The 22,471-nt window shown below is 44.0% G+C and overlaps 1 protein-coding gene across 1 annotated transcript in view; it reads left to right on the top strand.

Moving 5' to 3' along the window:
• atrn (attractin) overlaps window positions 1–22,471 on the top strand; it is a 125,159-nt gene that overhangs the window by 33,701 nt on the left and 68,987 nt on the right. Inside the window, exons 15-25 of the mRNA XM_075448796.1 lie at window positions 86–267; window positions 1,526–1,745; window positions 1,924–2,109; window positions 3,792–4,037; window positions 4,535–4,672; window positions 6,732–6,825; window positions 7,615–7,667; window positions 8,788–8,882; window positions 9,802–9,880; window positions 10,191–10,348; window positions 16,084–16,145. Coding sequence (XP_075304911.1) covers window positions 86–267; window positions 1,526–1,745; window positions 1,924–2,109; window positions 3,792–4,037; window positions 4,535–4,672; window positions 6,732–6,825; window positions 7,615–7,667; window positions 8,788–8,882; window positions 9,802–9,880; window positions 10,191–10,348; window positions 16,084–16,145 — 1,513 coding nt within the window. The remainder of the gene's footprint in view (window positions 1–85; window positions 268–1,525; window positions 1,746–1,923; window positions 2,110–3,791; window positions 4,038–4,534; window positions 4,673–6,731; window positions 6,826–7,614; window positions 7,668–8,787; window positions 8,883–9,801; window positions 9,881–10,190; window positions 10,349–16,083; window positions 16,146–22,471) is intronic.

Raw genomic sequence — 22,471 nt, 5'->3', positions numbered from 1 at the left:
AATGATGCCCCTCCTGTGGTTTTACTGACCTGCAGATGATTGACTGTGATCCTTTTAACACCTTCGTCCGTTTACTCGGCTGCAGAGAACGTGTGTGGTGAAAGCTGGCACCTGGTGGGGAACTCCTGTCTGAAGTTCATCACGGCGAATGACTCGTACGATAACGCCAAGCTGGCCTGCAGGAGCCACAGTGCCGTCCTGGCCTCGCTCACCACACAGAAGAAGGTGGACTTTGTCCTGAAGGAGCTGCAGATCATGAGCGTGGTGGTAAGGATGACGCTTTCGGATCAGTGGAAGTTCATGTTCACATTCGGGAAACCGTTTCATCAGACTGGCAGCGAATGAGACACCGATACGGCTTGTGGTGCACAGAGAGGGGCGCAGATCAAATGGAAAAATGGATAATTACAGCAAAGACGGAGGAGTGATGGATGAATGAGCAGTAGCATAGAAAGAAAGCCCTCTTTGATTGTCATGTTGAAACAAGAGTTTCACCCATTTAAAAAAAAAAAAAAAAAAAAAAAGGCCCACAGGGTCACCATTTCTGTTCCTCCTCTTTTCTCTCATTTCTAACTACACTTGACTGCCGTGCGTCTCTTTTTCTCTGTGCCCTTGGGTGTCTTTGTTCTAGCTTTTGATTTTTTTTTTTTATCCTTTTTTCTTTCTTTCTCCTCATATTCAGATTAGCTCTAGCAGGCTTTTGTCTTGATTTTTGGACCAGTAAGCATGAAACATTTCCCATTAACACATCTTTTCCTGCTCTATTAGAGCGAGGGCCCAGGAATCTATCTCAACAATTGACTAATCATCGCAGGGCTGCTTATATCAGTTACTGAGCAAATATCTACAGGTGCGCGTCAAAGCTGGATGCTGCAAAGTGCTGTGCACGCAGTTCCGCTGTATTCAGGAAAATCAAGTCTTCCCAGTTGTTCTTTCAGCCTGATTTGAACTTGAAGGCAGTATGGGTTGAACTGTTCGACTATTTTCTGAAAAATAAACAGGGGGTTCTAATTTAGCTGCTTTATCACTTCAAATCTTTGCCACGAGAGTGTAGAATTTATTAGATTGATAATAGAATGATGATGATAATAACCGAAGCCTAAATGTGGTGATGAATTACCGGCATTGTTTGTGATTGAGGGCAGTAACCAGGAGACTGAGACATGTTCCAGAAGTTAAATGTTGTATTCACGTAAATTTGTGTTGTTAAGCCGTTCCAAACTTTCCCAACGCGGTCAATCCAACCATCAAAGAAATTGAATAAATGTCAGTGCCGCAGTAATTTGTCTGGTTCTGAGAGACTGAGCTTTCTTTGATTACCACTGCAACAGCAAAGCTGTTGAGTGAAACAACCAGCTTTTATTGTAGTTCTGATGAATAGGCGCGCTCGCTTTTTAAACTGTTCAATCGTTAACAAGCAGCTTAATGTTGTGTGGGGAGTAAGTGCAGCTTTCTCCTGGGACACGTGAATAAGGCTGTTTGTACAAATTCTAAGTAAAATCTCCGTTTTGGCTTTGTTCATCAGTACAAGGCCACAGTGACACCCTGGGTGGGGCTGAGGAAAATCAACGTTTCATATTGGTGCTGGGAGGACATGTCGCCCTTCACCAACACCACCCTGCAGTGGCTGCCAGGCGAGCCGAGCGACGCCGGATTTTGCGGCTATCTGGCCGAGCCGACGTACAGCGGACTGAAGGCGCAAACCTGCATCAGCCCCGTGAACGGCAGCTTGTGTGAACGGCCAGGTGAGCAAACTGTGTGGATTCGGAGAGTTTTTCAGCTGAGCGTGTTGCTGGACGGAAAACTACTTTCAGCGTGCTAAACGTAGATTTAAAAAAAAAAAAAAAAGAACTGTAAAACAGCCTGTCATCAGCAGATGGCGCTGTTACTGTGTGTTGACTCTGAATTCCTGTTTTTCCTCAGCCAACCACAGCGCCAAGCAGTGCCGCTCTCCGTGCGCCATGCGCGCCACCTGCAGCGAATGCACCAACGGCAACTCGGAGTGCATGTGGTGCAGCAACATGAAGCAGTGCGTCGACTCCAACGCCTACGTGGCCTCCTTCCCCTTCGGCCAGTGCATGGAGTGGTACACCGTGAGCACCTGTCCACGTAAGGAATCCAGTTCAGTTGTTTCTTTTTTTTCCTGTTGATTTCCAGTTTTAATAGGACCGCCTGTGTAGTTCTCACGTTGTCGAGGCACGCCGCAGCCACATGGACAGCATGACTATCACATGGACTACGGAAAAAGAAGAGCCTTTAACTTCCCTCTGACACCAGACTAAACGGAAGCAGCATACAACCATTCATTCACTGCTGGATTTGGTGCCTCCTCGCAGCGGGTGGAGCTGTTAAGTGGTTCTTTGTGAATATAGAATGAATTGAGAAGAACTAGATTTTAACATTTTTGCTTTCCTGAAGGTTCTCGTGATTTAGAAAACGTTTCTCGCCCACTTGTTAGTCTTTTGGTGGGAAAAGGAGCCGACATTCACAGAGTACACTCCTGAATGAATGATTTAGTCTCGGTCGGTGCGCCACATGTCAACCTGAAACTTGAAAATGAGAGAAATGTGCTAACAGGCAAGCGTGTGTGGCCTTTTCATGGTTTCATGGTTGGATTTCCTTGACTTGTGTTAAAACTGAGCTTCTTGTTTTTCGAACAGTGCTGGTAGTTGTATTTGGAGCCAAATTAGAGTGTCATTTTCGAGAAAATTCCCTCCAAATTTTAAATGACGCCTAAAATGAAGGCTGCGGTAGCGATTAAATCCGTCGGTGCATCATTCTCTTTGTCATACCCCAAATAATCTTTCTGCGTTGGCTTCGCAGCCCCCACATCAGCAACTCCTACGCTGAAGCACATTGATTCAACATAAAAGGCTTAAATTGGGACCAAATCTCTCAAAGCATTCTTTCAGTTGGTTTTCCAGCTCGCTCCCATCTCATTCGCATTGCACAAAGAGTTTGTGTTACACGTGGAACTGTTGCATTGGCCTCGCATACAGCTGCCGTCCACCTCACAAAAACAAATGCAAGGCTGTGAAATCCACAAACTGTTCATGCAACTCGTCCCCTCGTGCTTATCGAGGGATTATGTGCGTTCCATATCTAGCTCCAAAGGTCTTGGTGCTCTAAAAGAATCAGACTGAACTAAAATGTTGCCTTGGAGCATTTTTCAGTCATCTAAGTCTTAAACGTCTGGCTTTCTTAACCGTCATTAAGGTGAGCAAATTAAACTGCAGCCCTCCGGCAGATCAAGTGGAGATTAATAATCTGCTCTAATAGTTTGATAACTCCGGCTGCTTCTTTGTTGTCTTTTTTGTAAGTGCAGCAGAGAGCTCATTTAATTTATTTTACCTCGCACTTGGAGCCATAGGAACCCCCTTAAGGACTTAGAAATGGGAATTAGATTGTAGGCAAATGGTTCTGAAGAGAATGTAGATGGAACCATTGACTCTGGGATGAGCTGAAATAATTGTTCCAGAGCTTTGGAAAAGTATTATTATGCTAAACTTCTGAGAAAGATTAATTTGTTTCACTATTATATTAACTATAGTTAATGCCATTTTTATTATTTTTATTTAAAAAAAATAAATAAATAAATAAATTTTTTTCCCAAGCACTGCTGGTTCTGGGTGTGTATATCTATGTATATCTATATATATATCTATATATATATAGATATATATATCTATATATATATATCTATATATATAGATATATATATATTAATTAAACAAGAGGCAGAGTGTACTGTGTATTATTTGTAACTGGTGCTGTGGTTTGTTTTGCTGCAGCGGAAAACTGTTCCGGGTACAGAACGTGTGGGCAGTGTTTGGACCAGCCAGGCTGCGGCTGGTGCACCGACCCCAGTAACACGGGCAGAGGCCAGTGCATTGAGGGGTCCTACCGCGGGCCCTTCCAGACCTCGGTCCCGGCTCCGTCCACCCTGCCCGGTTTGCCCGCCAGTCCCCAGCCTGCACTCAACGCCAGCATGTGCCCCAGCGAGACCAAATACAACTGGTCCTTCATTCACTGCCCTGGTAAGTCGGACCGTTCGTGATCCGTAGGGGCCGGCAGATGAAAACGTAGATGTCGGCAAGATTTACTCCCGACTTTGTGTCAGCAGTTGATGTTTGACAGACAGAGCTTCACCAGGCAGCAAGATTACTTTTGGGAAGAGCAGCACAATGTTTTTTTTTGTTTTTTGTTTTTTTTTAAACTAAATTGAGCAAGAATGCTTATCGGTGAACTGTAGCTGCTCATTGTGACCGCTCTCAGTTTAAGACCTGAGTAGTGGATACTTGGCAAATAGACCTGGCAGGCAAAGACACTATTGAAGATGGTTTGCTACATGAACCTCACGCAGCACTAACTGACGGCTTCAGACTCGAGCAGATCCCCGAACGAACATCCCTTTCTGTGCTTGAGATGTTTGGGCCTGGGGCTGTTTACTGTAAAACTTTACTCATTCACTTCATTTGCTCCTGTGGTGTGTGTGCGGTGTTCATGCACCTCTGCTTTGCTTACTCTTTGGCAGCTTGTCAGTGTAACGGCCACAGTCAGTGTGTCAACGAAAGCGTCTGCGAGAAGTGCGAGGATCTGACAACCGGCCGACACTGCGAGAGCTGCATCTCCGGCTTCTACGGCGATCCGACCAACGGGGGCAGCTGCCAGCGTGAGTATCAGCGGGCCGTTCAGTCTGGCACTAAATCAACCACTCAGTTTTTCTGCACACGTCTTCATTTAACTCGTCTGTATTTTACTGTTCATTTTTATGTCTGCTAGTTTCACGATCCCTGGAATGCGCCGCAAAGCCTTCCCCCGGGATTTTGAAAAATGTACTTTCTTTACTGCCGATGCTGGCAGGCAGTCAATCGGATAACAAATCAATCGTCTATTCTTCTGACGGCTTCATTTCGCTTACCGCCACAATGTATGTTAGGGAATATGTTCCCCTCAGGAATATACATGAGCGATAATCAATAAACTGAGCCGTCAACATACGATATTATTATTATTTATTTATTTTTTATTTTTTTACTAATAAGCATTATTTACTTTTCCTTTTGGGTGCATAAAAATCAGAGTTAAAGACCATCCATATAAGGCAAAAGGCATATGGTCCTTACCAGGTCTTAAAGGGATAGTTCGCCTCTTTTGACATGAAGCTGTATGACATCCCATACTAGCAATATCATTTATGAACATTGACTTACCCCCTACTGCGTCCTGTGAGCCGAGTTCCAGCCTCGTTTTGGCGTTGACGAAAGTAGTCCGGCTAGTTGGCTGGCAAGTAGTTGACAAAAATAAAGCGTTTTGCTTCTGAAAACAACATGCGTTCAAAAGAGTAATACATTTGCATCACAAAATCGTTAATCCAGAAAAGGTCAGCCCTCACAATCGCTTGGCGCTATTTTCTCTCTACCTTCGTATCACTGCGTGCTGTGTAAACTGTGCAGACCGAGCACTTCCCTGCTTCCGAGCAGTAAACACCGTAACAGGTGCGGCTGTCGGCAGGTGGCAATCTGAGTAATACAAGGGATAGAAAATGGCGCCAAGCGATTGTGAGGTCTGACTTTTTCCTGCACAACGATTTTGTGATGCAAATGTATTTCTCTTTTGAACGCATATTGTTTTGAGAAGCAAAACGCTTTATTTTTGTGGCCCAGCCAACTAGCCGGACTACTTTCGTCAACGCCAAAACAAGGCTGGAACTCGGCTCACAGGACACAGCAGAAAATGTTCATAAATAATATTGCTAGTATGGGATGTCATACAGCTTCATGTCAAAAGAGGCAAACTATCCCTTTAAAAGGAGGTAAATGAACGTAGAGCAACGACAACACAAGACACGGTCATTTCTTGACAAAAACTAAGCCCAAATGCAGAAGCAGTGTGTGAAAAACCAAGTAATAACCGCTCCCTGACTCATGTGCAGTATCATGTAATGTTCTATGCGTTCTGACCAAACATCTTCACTTTGGTCTCGTATGTCCACGGGAAGTAGTTTTCACCTGAAACCCCAAACAAGCCACAGTATTTCCTAACTCTACTGTCACGACCTTTAACATTTAACATGCTAACTGGGGCCAATAGAGTCTGAGATGTAGCTCTCAGTTTCTCTGAGCATTGAGCAGTCTGACCTTGGTGTGATTTTGCTGGGACGTCTGCTCCTGGGAAGATTGGATTAATGTTTTCCACTTGTGTATCATCTTTCTCTCTGTGGAATGATGGACTCCAAATATTTTGGAAATGTTCTTTTCCAACCTTTTTCAGACTGGTGTGCAGCAACAGTCGTTTCACTAAGATCGTTGCTGATGTCCGTCTTCTTGGAATCCAGCAGCCCAGCAAACTGCTAACACTTCTGCTTTTGTAGAGGCGCTCGCAGTTTCATTCCTACAGAAGCAGAAAGGATGGACTTCATGCATTTTGGTTTAGTTTTTGTTTAATGAATTATGTCGCGGTGTAAAGTGTCATGTGGATGGTGTTCATCTGAGGTCGTATTTCCCTGATTCTAAGACTGGGTCAGGACCAGATTATTTCTGGTCTGATATGTCAAACCCAAGGATCGATAGAGGGCCTACTTCCCATGACTGTGCCTGCTAAGCACTCTGGGGCAAATGGTTTGGTTTCAGGAGTTCACACTAATTAGCGTCTGTAGATGAAATGCTCTGTAGCACTTGGTGTTGAGGATCATGGCTGTGGTCTTTTCATGGTTCATGTCTTTCGTTCAGCCTGCAAGTGTAATGGCCATGCCAGCATGTGCAACCCCAACAACGGCAAGTGCTTCTGCACCACCAAGGGCATCAAAGGAGATAGATGCCACCTGTGAGTTTCACGTTTTATCATTCTGCTCCTTTCCTCCATATTTTCTTTTCCAATATTTGCCATAATCTTTTTTTTTTTTCCTTTTCTGATGTCACATAACCACCTCCTCAGTCTTTGATATTGCTCTTTTTTTTTTTCCTGTAGATGGCCCTGAAATACTCCTTGGAATGTGTTTTGAGTTTAAAACAGACGGCTTATGTAGAAAGTTTGACAGTTCGTGTTCTACTTGGTAATGAAAACCTTTTTAAGAGTCTGCTGATTGTCGCCTCTTAGAATAAAAGTTGTGTCGTGACTATTCATGTGCAGAACCTTTTAAACTACGTTACATGCAAATAAATCTTTTTTTTTTTTCAGGCTTTTAATGTGAAAAAAAGACCTGGAAGCCCACCCGTATATTCATGTTTAATTAAGAAAGAAAAAAGGCCCATGTCCTGCAGTCTTTGGCACAGTTTAGCTGCTAGCAGCTGTTCAGTCGTGCTTACTGCAGTTTTTTCAGCACTTATCGTCTCCCTAGCCTTCATTATCACTAAAACCTTGAGAAATCTACTAAAAACAGTGAGATAAAGTTTCACAAATAATATGAAAATGAAGCTTTTTTTTTAAGGCTTTTTATTGGCAGAGCTGTTCATTTCTCTCAGGTTCACTTCGCCGTCTTCCACGTTTGTGTTTTCTCTACATTGTGATGTTACTCCAGCTGACGCTACTTGCTGTTCTTCTCTTCAGTGTTTTTCTCTCCCCCCCTCATTTTTCCCGATTTCTGCTCATCTATTCTTTCCCCGTCTCTTTTAGGTGTGAAGTCGAGAGTCGTTACCAAGGCAACCCTCTCAAAGGGACTTGCTACTGTAAGTGGAATTCCAATTACTAACGTCAGTCAAGGTATGGGGTGGAGTGCCTGACTCCTCTTCCTTGTTCAGGTTGATGCAAAGATTCTTTAATCCCTTAGTAGTTCGATGGTTATGAGAAACTAACGAGAATAGAACCTCTTGTGTAAACAAGTAGCAGGTGGAAAGATTGGAATTGGATGAAGGTGAACTGCTGATGAGCTCTTGGGAAGCCTTGAAAGGACAATCTTTTCACTTTCAATCTTTCGCATGAGATACACGACATTAATGACTTCATCAGTCTGTTGAATATATGACATTCAGTCACAAAGACATTGGTCATTTTTGCATCAGCGTTCCAGAGGCTTCATTTAGACAGTTATAGGCCATTAAAAAGTACCCTGATGGCAGAACAAAACAAAACACCGGTGGATAGGAGGAGTTGGTTTTCTGGTCGGACGGAGAGCAGTTTTTAATTTGTTCATTTGTCTCCAAAAACAAAACTTCTTTTTTCTGCGGCTAATTATTGTAGGTGAAACCATGGAGGAGGAAAGTTTGAACAGTCTCTGTAAACACAACCTATCAGACTCCTCTGAACAGCTGACCGTATGTTAAATTGATGTGGGTACAGACCAAACTCCTAAATCAAAAGAACATTTTTCTAAATATTATGTGAGTTTACAGTTGGAGGATAACAATGAAAAGATTTCTTGGTTACAAGTCTTATTTTCCTGGATTGATTGTAGCCAACAGTGAGAAGGATCACACACTTTTGGGGGGGAAAAGCAGCCGGCGTGGCCAGTAAGTGACAAAGAAAACGAGTTTCCTTCTGCAAGGTCGATAAAGTCTGAAAGCGACTGGGAAATGGAATTTAGTTTCCATATCATGGAGGGAAAGTGCAACTTGAACATACCTGTGTGACTCACTGACACCGTGCATGTTGGTTGTGCTGTAGTGCCAGTTTTATGACCTTCATCATAGGTCCAGCCCCAAAAAAAGAACCGGAGTTTTGAAATGGAGAAAAGCCACTTCCAGCCTGGAGCTCTCTGTGCTGCGACCTTCAAACTAAACAGAGTTTTTCTTCTTTTTGTTCTTCCTCGTGCCATCATTCCCTCCCACACCTACTGCTCGATCACTTCAGACACGCTCCTCATCGACTACCAGTTCACCTTCAGCCTGTCGCAAGAGGACGACCGCTACTACACCGCCATCAACTTCGTGGCCACACCCGATGAGGTACGTCTCTGCCAAAGCAGCCGGATTACAGACTGTAAAGTCCTCACCAGATGACTGGTGGTGGTTTTTTTTCATTTTTATTTTCTACATATTGAAACCCGAATGACACCAGGCTGAAAAGATGTCATAGCACGAACTGCACTCGTACAGATGTTTTCCAGCAAAGAACAGCTCGTTCTGTCGTGTTTACTCTGCGTTGAGCATCTGGCGCCAAACCTTAGATCAACGCAGCTGATTAAGTGATCCAGATGGTATTTGTCATTTGTAAAGTGTGGAAATGCAATTTGTTTGTCAGCTGAGGAAGAGCAGGAAAAAAATGTGTTTTTTAAACGGTAACTGACACTGAAACTGGTCGTTTTGTGTATATTCGGTGAAAAATCCCCCCCGGCCCAAGTGAAAACAAATGCCAAAAGCTGCTTTAGATTAAGTTCATCTGAGCGTAGATTCGAGCGGAAAGTTTTCCGTTTAACACCAAACGGCACATTCGTGACACTGAAATGAGGAAACCTTTTCAGTTGCCATCGGCTCCTTTTCACCATTCGGCTCACACCCTCTCCGCTGGAACTGTTTACACGCCGATCTGGTTTGTTGGAGCCGTAATTTGTTTCTCAACATTGTTCTCCAGATGGAACATTAATTATATCTTAATTCACATCCATTTTACCTTATTTGGGCTTCATTTACAGTAAACTTAACACATTTGCTTTTCATCACTCATTGTAGTTCACACATTTGATGTTATAATCCAGCTTCCATTACCGGTGGAAATTTACTCTCATCAGCTGCAGCGCTGAATGAAATTTCAGCTTTTTAACTCGTTACCCAAGTTTGGTTTTCACCAACAAACTGCGCATATTTGATTTAACAACAAAGAAAAGAAGGAAAGATTTTCGACATGTTTTCTGTTTCCTCTCCTCAGCCAAGCCGGGATCTCGACATGTTCATAAACGCCTCCAAGAACTTCAACCTGAACATAACCTGGGCGACGAGTTTCACTGGTAAATCTCAACCCATCCCTCGCATTCACTCTGCATGATCAGTTAGTCGATGAACAACTTTGAAATTTTGAACTGCTGATGCCATGGTTTCAAGAAAATTTCCCATATTCGATCCAGCTTGTTACTAGGAAACACATGTCGCCTGTACCATGAATAGCTGACAGGTTAAGAAGGTGACAGCAGCATAAAAGGCAGTTTTTGGGTCCTGTTTTCCCCTCTTGCCATTCCCTTTCTTTATAAATCTGTCTAATTTTTCTGTGTTCCTCTCCACATCCATCCCTCCCTTCCTGTTCTTCTTTTTGTCATTTAGCCGGCACCCAGTCTGGGGAGGAGATTCCTATCGTCTCTCGGAGCAACATCAAGGAATTCAAAGACAGCTTCTCCAACGAGAACTTTGACTTCCGCAACAGCCCCAACATAACGTTCTTTGTCTACGTCAGCAACTTCACGTGGCCCATCAAGATTCAAGTAAGCAGCTCGTCGACTCACTCAGGAAAAAAAAACTTCTGGATTTGCTGCAGAAAGTATGTCGAGAGTTGTTCAGAAAATGTTTTCCGAATGGACTGGTGCGGGTAGAAAATCACGATAAACAGCGATCCTTCCAAACATGACTCATTGGCAGGTAATTCGCCGGTTTGTTTAACACCAAAGGACACCTTTGCGGTCTCGATGTGACTCTGAAAACGAGGGTTCCTGCTCGATGACGTGTGAAGGTTGAGGTGATGCTTTTTAAAGTATGGAATTAAATGAGACCCAGTGAGAGATAATAAATGAACGAATGAGCTTAATGTGAAGGAAGCAGGCGGAGTGAACCGCTGCTATGTGGTAGGTAGAAAGGAAGCCATAGCTTTATCTTGGCCAGAAAGTTAAGCTGATTTAATGTTGTTGAGCTCCTGCATTTGCTGCGGGATTAAATTCAACTTGTTTTAGTCATTAATTTACTACACAGTGAAAAGCACATAAAAACATGAAATAAGTGGATATGGTTCATATGCCAACCATAGAAAGGCCCCTAATGCTTTTATCCTCATGATGTGGGAACGAAGCTGATGGCATGCTTATGGAGAATATATTTACATACATAAATTGATATTCATTTGGCAGACACCGTTCCAAAGCAACTTATGATGTATAAATACATGATGCCGAACGATGAGCTGTAAAATCTAAATGTAAGTGAACCCCAACAGCTCTCAACTGTTTGAACAAAAAGCTTTTGTTGCAAAGGCTGAATTCCCAGTGTGTGAGGAATCATAAGGGCTGTTAAAACTGCATCTTTTGAACTGCTCGCCTCGTCTCCATCGACAGTTTTTGATGCAGCTTTCACACAAGAGAAGGACAAAAAAATACATAAATAAATGATTGGCAGAAATGCAACTCTGACGAAGCGGACGTGTTGCTTCTCACATGAATGATCAGCAGCGTCTGCTTTGAGGGAATTAGTATCACTCGTGGGTGAAGACCTGCTCTCAAGACTTATAAAATCTGCGTTCACTTTAAGGAAAGCGCCACGCTTCCAGCTGCCGCCGTTTCTGGGATCCCAAACTTCCGATCTTTGTCACTCTGCTCGAATCCGCCACTGTGACCAGATGGGTATCGTAAGTTTTCAATCAAAAGAATAAGCACAACATACCCAGCTGAAAGTAATTGATGGAGACCTGCCTTGGTTTTGCTCAGCTAATGGAAACGAGCCTGGTGGCTGTTTGCTGTGAGGCGACACTTTAAAAGTTTGCTTTAATTTATTTCTGACGCCATAAGTGAGATTGTAGAAGTAATACAACACTTTCTACCGCGGTACCCTTTGTCATTAGAAATAATTGAACATTCCAAGACGGATATGACTTACTGTTATTAAACAGCTATAGTGCCAGCACTTAAACGGCAGATCATAATTCCAATTTCCAATTTGGAAATGATTAGTGACTTCTGTTTTTCTCAATTTGATTTCTTGAGTCCCAATTATGCTTCAGGAAAGATGTGCACGTGTGGGTTTTTGCAGCATGACAAAGGGATGGCTAAACTCCTGCATCATGCAGACAGTGGGGGGTGCTGTGGGGGAGCGGGGCGCTCTGGACCCGGCTCTGTGCACAGACTGCACACACACCGTGCAGTCTGCCCTGACAGTGTGCCACCCTAAACAGTTCTGGAAGGGATTTGACTGGTTCCCCCATACAAACTCCTTCCCATTGCCCTCCTCCTGTGGGGGAGAAAAACCCTGCCTCCATCTTCCGTGTCCTGCCTTGTGAGGGATTTTAGTTGAGAGTTTCAGAACTCCAGCTGCTGCCAGCCAGCCTCAGGAGGTCTCCAGCACAACTCCACAGCACAACAGAGCTGAGCTGAGTTGAGAGAGCTTTTCCCCCTCTCATCCTCCACTGATCCACCTCATCTCACATCCTGCGGGGTGGGATCATGTAGAAGATCACCCCTGCTCTTGAAACTAAAGCGCGCAGGTCATTTTCCTCCCTTGCACTCAAGGAGTTTTATCTTCGTCAGCGAGGTAACATCTTCCAACTTTCTTATCCTGCCTCCCTCCTCGCCTCAAAGGTGTTTTATTTATTTATTTATTTATTTTACCATTTCTTCTTTCTAACGGCCCTTTTCTGCCGTTTCTCACTCTCCCGCGTTCAGTGGTCTGCTGCAGTGTGGCGCAGGATTGTGTGTGCATGTGCGAGCGTAGGCGGCCGATCCTCCAGTGTTGGCAGGCAGAGATCGGAGAGCTGGAAACCGGTTCGTAAGCAGCAACTGGGAAAGAGCAATGGCAAAGTGGAATGTTAAGTTGAAACACATGCTGCATTCAAAGTGGGCTGTGTGCAAGCTAAGCCCTCTCTCCAGGCTTTAGTGGGCAGCTGTACAGAGCTGGCTCTTTTCCTGGCTCACTGTCTCACACACCACCTGAAGGTGGCTTCTGTTTGCTTTCACGTGGTCGGAAGTGGTGTTAGAACGGCATGCGTGCCACTTGTTATTGTAGCTTTGCAGTCCCTGCTTTGCACTGAGCAGCCAGTCTGTTGAATAAATTCAGCAGCAGCTCAGCCCCAGTTTGGGGAAGACTTCCACCTCGTGCTTCTGGCACAGAAGTGAGGAGGTCTGAAAGTCACTCGTATGAGACAACACAAAAAAAATCGTTCACAGCGGTCAAATGGAATTCTGTCATGGCTTCATCAGCGTTGAGCAGCTCGGATCATCAAAGCTATGAAATTAGTCAGTCAGGAGTTCCTAATGCTTCGACTTTGCTGTTTTTTTTTCCTGTCCTGATGAAGAATAGATTGGAATTTAATTATGTTTTTAATTAAACGCAAATCCCAGACTAATTACATTAAAGAGCTGTGATCTCCTGCTCCGTGCCTTAGTGAACATGTCATGATATGGTGGAGATTAGAACAGCCTCTAATTTAACACCCTGCAGTGGAGCAGCAGCAGCTGTAGCTCTCTGCTGGCTCCACCTATCAGTGTTTATCAGGGCCGTGCACGGCCGCCTGGTTATTGTTTAACACTTGCAGCAGTAGCAGTGCAAACTGAACTCGTAAAGTGGGGTTAAGAGGTGAGTGAAAAGAAAATTCTTTGGATCAAAAAAACGAACAAGTTGTTTCCAAGGTTTTACCTTTTTGAAAACATGGAAATTGTACAGAAATAAAGATTAAAACATTTTATGTGCAGTCAAAAAGTAGACTTTAATAGTAAAGCCTCGTGCTGGGTGCTGCGATGCGTTGCATTTGTTCTGCAGCCTTGCATCTTAACACGTAGACAAAGCAAAGTTGTATTCTTTGGCAAAAACCAGCATGTTAAACGTATGATTTAAAGTGAGGGGACTGTACGCAGTGCGAAGATGTGTCTGCGGCCATGATAGTGCTCTTAGAAGCTGTCCTGCAACATAGGCTTTGTTACATCCAGCTGAGTTGGCAGGTGATATATCATCACTTATGCAGATGTGTGACCATAAAAGAAAAAGTGTTATTCAATTTTAATCTCTGTGACTGAATGAAAAATGGATGACCGTTCCTCCTGAGAGTTTTGGAACTGCAGGAGTGAAAGTCGGGGCACCGGCAGAATACGTCGCACAGAAACCATGAAAATGGTTGATCGTGAAGTCCATTTGGTGTGTTCAGAGCATGAAGGGATGGATATCACAGGAACAGCCCCAGCGCTAATAATGCTGAAATCATGCATGAAAAATTTCTAATGAATGAAAACGTAATCACCCCCAAGCCTTCAGAAGATGCTTGTACTGGGAGAATACTTCCCTCCGCTCGTCTTCACTGTTATGTGACAAAATTGGAAGCAGCAAATCCACAGTTTTTTTTTTTTTTTTTTCGTTTTTTTTCTCATATTTTTTTTGGGTGTATTCTGCTAAACCTGTGGAGCACCAGCGACCCACTGATAACACCGCTGGGTTTCATGACTCCAGTGCTGTTGGAGCAGCTGCCAGGAGCAGTTAATGACTTCATATTTCCCGTCTTAATACCCTGCTGCCAGATCCTTTTTTCGGACCCTAACCAACCCCATCTGGGCGTGTAACAACTCAGATTGTCACCTGGACTTCCTGCCGCCGCTGTCAGCCTGCCCTTTGGTGCCAAAACGCTGCGCATAGCTGACACGTGAGATTAGCTGCTACAATAACCGTTACGATGCGTGTTCTCAGTGTGGCAGCCCGTTAACACTTCTCAGAATGGAGTTGGACAGCGATGACATGACCCAGAATCACCGTTCTTTTTTTTTTTTTTCTCTTGTACTAAAGGTATTTGCTTTCCCAGAATAGGGATATTGTCATCGGAAGGGAAAGTTGCTGGAGATGTATTCACCTGAAGGAGTTGATGGCTCTTTTAGGCCGTTATCGCAGAGCTTAGAGGGTTCCAGTGCACCAGCCGACGAGGTTTCTTTGATCATTCAAAGCTTTGGTCTTCATAGAATTCCTGCCATCACGTCTGCACAGTTTCTGGGAGTTTTTCTTTAATCCTCTCATCTGCACCTCCCATCTGCATTCATTAGCATGAAATATTTTCTCCAAATGGTTTTCTACTAAATGCAAATAAAATAAAAAATACTTTTATTTTTTTTACTGTAAATCCTGCTCGTTTCAGGAGAGATCCTCCTTCCTAACACATGTGCTTTTTCTTAATGCGGCCAGGATGTGCTGGTTCCACTCCCACAGATGTTTCCTCTTTATTTGGCCATTGAGCTGTTAGAGATGACATGCATTCTTTAGCATCTATAAACCTGGAAGTGTTACTATTTACCAGTTTTTTTTGGATTAGATCCCAAACTGTCCCAGTGTGGCAGTGTTTTCCCGACCCGGTCTGTGCTGATGACATCTTTTTGGAACTTTTATTTGGGGCATATTGCCACCCTGAACTTATCCTGAGTGTTCAACAGTCTGGAGCTCAATGATCACACTGAGGTTTCGACGCTCGGCAGTAATCAACAGCGACACATTAGTGATCCAGATGGTGCTGACTACACAAAGAAAATGAGACCCCCGGACCCTTCCGAAAACAAACACAGGCACACACACCGTGTCCTCTCACCATACAGGCCAGTGTTGGTGTTGGAATTTAAGGTGTTTTCAGCATGAGCTACACTACCTCTGTGCTGCCAGAGAGGGGCAGTATTGTGCTGCCGCTCGAATATTTTCCTAATGAGACGCTCTGGGGTGAGTTTGGGGGGTAGAACACCGCTGACGGTGTTACCCCTGGCAACCTTGATTAAGACAGGATGTTGCTGGAACAGTGGCACTTGTGGTGATTTCAAAGAGCACATTTCTGCCCACGTGTGCAGGAGTGAAGGGTTCGGGAGGCAGACTGTGGGCAGCTGAGAGGCCCGGCTGGTGGCTCCTTCGCTCTGACAGACGCCAGGTCTGGAGGACAGATGAGCAGACGAACTGGGAACTTCCCAGTGGTTGTGATGACAGAGTTTTGGTGCCATAAGGAAGCAGAAACTGACAGCGGCTGCTTGTTGTGAACCACTGCAAATGTACCCTATAAAATTTGTCGACCCACCTTGGCAACATTACACGCATAAAATCCCATTTATGAGTCACGATGTACGGCACATACACGTTAACTGTGTGAGCGTTTGCTGCCTGCTTATGTCAGATCTACAAGGTCACCAGAAAGTCTAATGCCTGTGTGTTTTAGCCAATCGTGCTGACCTGTTGTTTTAAAATGAAGCGGATTTCTCACCGTCCGTTGTCCTCTTTCCCTTTTTCACAGATTGCCTTCTCCCAGCACAGTAACTTCATGGATCTGGTGCAGTTCTTTGTCACGTTCTTCAGGTGAGTGTGGCGAGACCACTCGGATTAAAAATCCAGATGCGATGTCCTTTATTTCAGAGACTTCTATGTGTGAGAAAGGAGACTCTACCCATTCCAAAAGGTGGCAGGTCAGTTTTCTGCCTCCAGGTTTGCCTCTATCCTGCTGTAAGACCAACAGAAACCCTGAATGCCTTATTTACCAAACTTGGATAGGACCCACCCCACACAACATGACTATCGGTACAGTTGAATAGTCCATAAAATAAAGAAAAACTTTCCTCAACTCTTTTTCTCAACCTGATTTGAACATGTTGTAAGGTTAAGAAATAATGTTTGGAGAGATTTGTGAGCGCTCGAGGAGAGACGGCCTCGCTCAGCAAGAATCCAACCAACGATAAGCTGCTGGAGTGAAACTACAGAATGCATGAAGTACTTCAGTTAATGCATTCTTATCACTTATCATGTTGTATTGAATTGTACAATAAGATATAAGATAGAACTCCGTTATCGGGGTTGATCATTCACATAAGTAAAGAAAAGCCAGAGAAATGAAAGATGTTGTCACTGGTTGCTAACACTCACTCCCCTGTCCTCTTATTTATTTACATGGTTCCCAGCTCGTACCACTGAATAAAGATAGCCGAGCAGCACTTTGATTGCTCCAGCCGCAAGGAATTGTGGGACGGACTTATCTCCTTTCCTTTCATAAAAGGATGGTCCCGTGTTTCCTTGGCCAAAGGAGATGATGAAGGAAGCATCAGAGCTCCCTCCTTGTTATTTAGAGAATTTGAGCTCTTATCATGGCTGCCTCGCAGATACTTGTAGGATCATGTCACTCTCTTGGGAAACCTTTCTAAGCAAGCTTGATTAAGATTATTCAACCAGAGCAAGTTTTAAGGAGACAGTTGAGTCCGTTCTGTGGTGAAACGGCGCCTTTTCCCAACAATTGGAACAACTGACCAAGATGACGAGATAAAGTGAAGTAACATTTTCCCCAAAAATGTCTGGATAATTTTATTGGTTGTTATTCAGTGAACGAGAAGTAAACCCAATGTAAGTTTTTCTCACTGCCGTTCAGTGCGCTGAAGGACCATATGTAGAAAAATGCTGTTTGTGACATTTGAGCTGGATTTCGCACGGCATGCATCACATTCAGCTGTGCAGTTTGTTACGGGCCCGTTGAAATCGTTCAAAGATCCGTCAAAGATTGTTTAACTGGAGAGACGAATGTTGACCAAACATTATTTTATGACCTACCCTGAGCCGGGAGTCTGGGAGCTTTCCAAGATACCAAACACTCCTCCAAACAAAGCGCTGATGTCAGCATGTTGCATCGCAGGTTTACTCGGCGTGTAAGATTTCAGCTGTGGACATGAGCTAAGTGGGCTTCGGATCAAAAAGTTGAAAACAAAATTGCTAACAAAGTCAAACATCACTGCATCGGAACAACAACACAAGACGTGGCTAACAGGTCCAGCAGCAGGAACGCCTGCTCAGCATCCGTCTTTCCACCTTTTATTTCTCCAAGCTCTTGCCAAGAAATAAAAGCGAGTCTGAAATTTCCTCTCCCTCTCTTTTCTCTTTCTGGCATCGCCTGTCAACTTTCTTTGTTCTTTTAACCTTTCACCAACTCTTTCTGCTTGAGTTTTATTAGCTGCCGGCAAACAAAGCGTGGGTCAGGGTGATGTTTGTGTAACCATGAAGAAAGCACGGAACTTAGCACTTTGAAGGCTTCTTGGTGTGTCCTGTCATTTTTCTTCATATAGAGGGCGGGGCCCCATTCAACACGTGCTAAACGAGTCCTGAAATGGTGAGCATGACACATGATCAGCCTCCCCCTTCTCCTCTGTCTGATCACTTACTCCACCTCAGATATGTTGGTGTTTAAGTGGCAGCGGCTGAGTGGGCTGATGGATCACCAAAGATGCTCGGCAGCCATCACCGAGGAAGCGCTGCAGCTGGCTGGTTTCTCACAGCTGGTTAACCATCAGCACACACAGGCAAACTCCTGGTGCCTCATCTCCTCCTTCACCTCACAAGCTTTTTTTTTTTTTTTTTTGATTTATTGAATATTCACACAATATCAGCCTTAAAGGTTGATGATAAATGGCTGATAAGTTGTTTCTTTACACATCCAGTGGTAATGGAGCAAAGCTTTTTATGATGCTCTGGCAGCCTGGGGAATGGAAAGGTGACACTCGGCTTTGTTCTTGCTTTCTTTTGGATTAATTCACCCCACCTTGTTCACCAAATTGACTGGCAGGCCGTATATGTTGGGTTCAACAGGGCTTTTTATCTTAAACGGGTAACCTCAAAGACGTCAGCTGTGCTTACATGTAGGACGACCTCCCACAGAGAAAGTTGGAAGCATCAGGATGTCTTCGAAAGTTTTACAGTGTCAGATAGGGATGAGCAATTTTATCGATACTGCGATATATATCGATATTTTGTTTCCCGATAAAGTATACATTTTTCGTCCACAAGTATTGTTTTTTTTTTTTTTTTAATTTTAGATTAATTATTTATTTTAAAGCAAACTTTATTGAAAAGTCAGACGTTCCAATTAGTGAAAACACAGAACATTAATATAATACAATGCCAGGGGGTCACATTCTGTTTCTGGCGGTGGTGTCCTTCCGCTTCAAAGGACGGACCACCAGTCCAGTCAGCGACGATTCATGTCAAATCACACTGTCCCTTTTTTTTTCAGAAAATGATATGTGTATCGAATCGTCAGCTGAATATCGTGTATCGTATCGTGAGATTCGTGTATCGCTACAGCCCTAGTGTCAGACATACTACAGTCAAGAGTCACTTCCCTCCCCGTCCCGTGCGTGTATACTGGGTGTGTGCGTGGTTGTCCAGTTCAGCCGGAGGTCTGGTTTTGACCATAGCTTGTCTCGGCTGCACAGGTAACAGCAAAGCAGTGAAGGTGGGCTCCTCTTTGTTGAACCAAGACGAGTCGGTCCTGCTTTCCAGCTTCAGAGGAGAGCTTTAAAATGAAGGGGTTAGATTTGAACTCAGCGTTAAATGTTTGTTAGAGCAGATGTGATACAATTTTACTGTAGTTCCTTAAATGTAGGCGTGTTTTAAGCATAGTGAGAGTGAATTACTTAATAGAGCATTTGAAAGTGTTTTCACACTCTGGGGTTTTGCAGGTGTACCCAGTGTTGCCGTTTTTCTGATCACATGGCTTATTAAGTTTAAAGCCTGATGTTAATTTTCCTTTACCTCTCGTATACAGTGCACGGCCTCTGCATCTGCTTCCCTCAGCAGTCTGCTGCAGCTTTGTAATATATATGCTTGGAGTCAAATGTTCAGATTGCTCATGCATTATGATGCATGCTGATGGAACCATTTTGCAGTCTTGCTCATCGCTGTGAGCACCTGCGCCATATTGGAGTGAATCACCTCCAGAATGCATTTCTTCAGGACTGTTGAGCCGTGGCGTTCTTTGTAATGACAGCGGCGCTGGTTTTGCTGCGAGGTGGGAAAATGCACGCGTCCAACTCTGCAGTCCGGACTTTTTCAGGAACTGCTGTAATGTCTTATTGATTTTAAAAAATGAACTAGATCAAAAGTACACAAGTGTATCCCCAGTGTGGTTGGCCGCATGCATCCTATTTCTTTGGAGTATCCCGCCTGAAACCCAGAGGGAACTTGAGTGAATTGCAGGCTTTTTTTTTTTTTTTTTTTTCTTTCTCCCAAGTTTGTTTGTGCTACACGTTGACCTGAGAAAACTGCCAGTGGCTCCATGTCGTTGTTGACTTTTATTGATCGGCAGCGATGTAAGGGCCACCAAATTTGATCTGGCTGATGTAAAGGACTCCTGTACTTTTTACATTTGGAACCAGCCATTTTCAAACACAGCGATGGTCTGTAACGACCTGTTTGTGCTTAAAATGAACGAATTACCCTCTTTGTTGAGGCTTACGAAGGTTACAAACACCTCGACTCAAAGGAGTGGTGCAGCAAGAATCCGACAGAACCAGGAAATGTGTGAATATTCTGACTGCAGCTTTGCAAACATTCAGTGCCACTAAATTTAGGGTGAACCAAGGTGCCTCCATTTTTCTTTTACTTGCCTCTCTGTCCCTTTTTCTCATCCTTCTTTCCACTCCTGCCTGCCTTTCCTCCCCCCTTCCTCTGTCCCTTCCTCACCGCACTCCCCTTTCCATCTTCTTTAATCTCTGGCTCTCCAGCTCCCCCTTCTGTTTTCCCTCTCCATTTCTCCCTCTTCTCTCCCTCACTTCCTTCCCTCTGTCTCACTCAACCCGCCCTCCATCCTGGCCGCTGTTTTCTTTGCTCCCAGCCCATCACTCCTTCAGACTCGCTCTTAATCCCACAGCGCTGTCTGGTTTTTGATGTGTTCTGCCTGCCACTGATTCGGCACCGATGAGATTAGGACTAAAGTTAGCAGGCCTTGTCCCCATTTTGCTTCTGTCTCTTTGGGTGCTGCGTTGTTTGTGTTGCGGGGGAGAAGAGGGATGCTAATTAACGTGAAAATTGTTTGCTCATCTTCCCTCAGTTTTTCTCTGTTAATCTCACTTTCCCGTGCCACATTCCCTGTGGGGACAGATGAAGGTGGTGCCATCCTGTTATCATCAGCACCAGCACAGTTACCCCCACAAGCATCCTCCAACAACACAACAGATGCATTAATCATCAGCGTTAACAGAATACAGATACATTCACATATTCACGTCCAGCTGTCCAGCAGCTTCTCACTTCAGACTTGCCGTACTAAATCGTGGCTTTTTCCAAAGTGAACTCCCAACATATTTGGCAAACTTTTAGTGATTTTTAAAATGGAATGTTGGCATGCAAATCGAGTGCTTTCTTCCAGGGCTGAACCAGCTTGAAAACTCAGCAACAGTCGACTCTAAAATCAAAACACGACGACGAATGGAAGCACACTGAAGAAGTGGTGACCCGAATGACAAATTCCTTGGCAACATAAGTCCGAACTGCTGGTTGGAGAATAAATTCACTATTTTAACACTGCATAATTATTACGATTCGTCATCTATCCTTCATTTGTTACTTCTTCGTAAGGAATGAAAGTTTTTTTTCGGATCTTCTGCAGTGGCTCAGCAAAGGTGCAAAGGAAAATAAGACGGCATGAGGAAATTACATCTTTGCCTGTCTTGGCAATTAAGTGGTAACAATTTGTATATATTAAAAACAAATGCATATTTACACTTTTTCACTTCATTCAGAGTAGAGGCAACCATGTCCGGATGCAGCTGTAATCTGATGAAAAGAACAGGGTTCCTCACAACATTCAGCTTTTTGTAGCCCACCTCCTCTCATCTGGGACCTGCTTGTATTTTATTTCTGGCGGAGACACAAAAGCAACAGGACATTATCGTTTCTGAACTATTGTTCTAGAACACCGGCCACATGTCGACCCGGTGTGGTGTTTATGTCTTACAAAACACGAGTTAACCTTGTAATGGTGAGTGCTGCGCTGAAGCCGCCTGTCCCAGAAAATTCTCCCTCCCCTGAGAGTATAACGACACATCCCCGCTGCTTGATGACCAATATTAAAATAACTTGTGCTTTCTGGCGTGCACTTCCATTCCTCAAAGGTTCTTGGATAAATTTTGGGTGCATGACTGCCCCTAATGCAACGGCAAATTCCTTGTGCTACCAGCGTTGTGCTCTCCGAGATATTCAGTCAGTATTCATGCAAAATTCATCCTTTCACACACTGTCAGAACTGTCTGTATGTTAAAAAAAAAGAGGAAAATGCTTACATTATGTTTTGAGGATGCTGCATAACAAGTAGAGCCATGTCTGGTATCGATGTCCTTGCCTAAAAAGAGTAACGCATTCGCAGCAACCATCAGATTTACAAGTCCAACCACTAAGCAGTCAAAGCTGCTACAAAATACAGTCAACACAATCAGGAATCCACAGGCTTCTCTGTAGATTCCAGCTAGCTTGCTGGGCTTAAACACAAATGGCACCACACACGCTGCAAAGTTTCTGAATCTCAGCATTATTTACAACAGCAGCAATGATCCAAACCAAACGATGATGATAGACATTAACACACTTTGCATCGAGATGAAGTCCGTTATTCTCCTCCAAAGTGTTAGAGTACAACAAACAGCCCGTCAGCTGCGCACACAGATGAATGATGGTATGTATTCTGGATGAATGTGCGTGCCAGTGAATCCTTCTTGAAACTGGCCTTTGCCAGTAAATCATCTACTCCTTTACCTTTCAGCCGCTGTGCGTTTAGAAAAATAACCAAAAGTTGGAGCTAAAAACAAATAATGGCTGTAGTATACTCGCAGCTTTGCTGCACTGACTGGCTGACCTGCCACACGATAACAATG

The sequence above is a fragment of the Odontesthes bonariensis genome, chromosome 17 (assembly GCF_027942865.1).
Source record: "Odontesthes bonariensis isolate fOdoBon6 chromosome 17, fOdoBon6.hap1, whole genome shotgun sequence".
NCBI lineage: Eukaryota > Metazoa > Chordata > Actinopteri > Atheriniformes > Atherinopsidae > Odontesthes > Odontesthes bonariensis.
The sequence above is the reverse complement of the archived record's forward strand: the minus strand, read 5'-3'. Positions and strand labels throughout refer to the sequence as shown.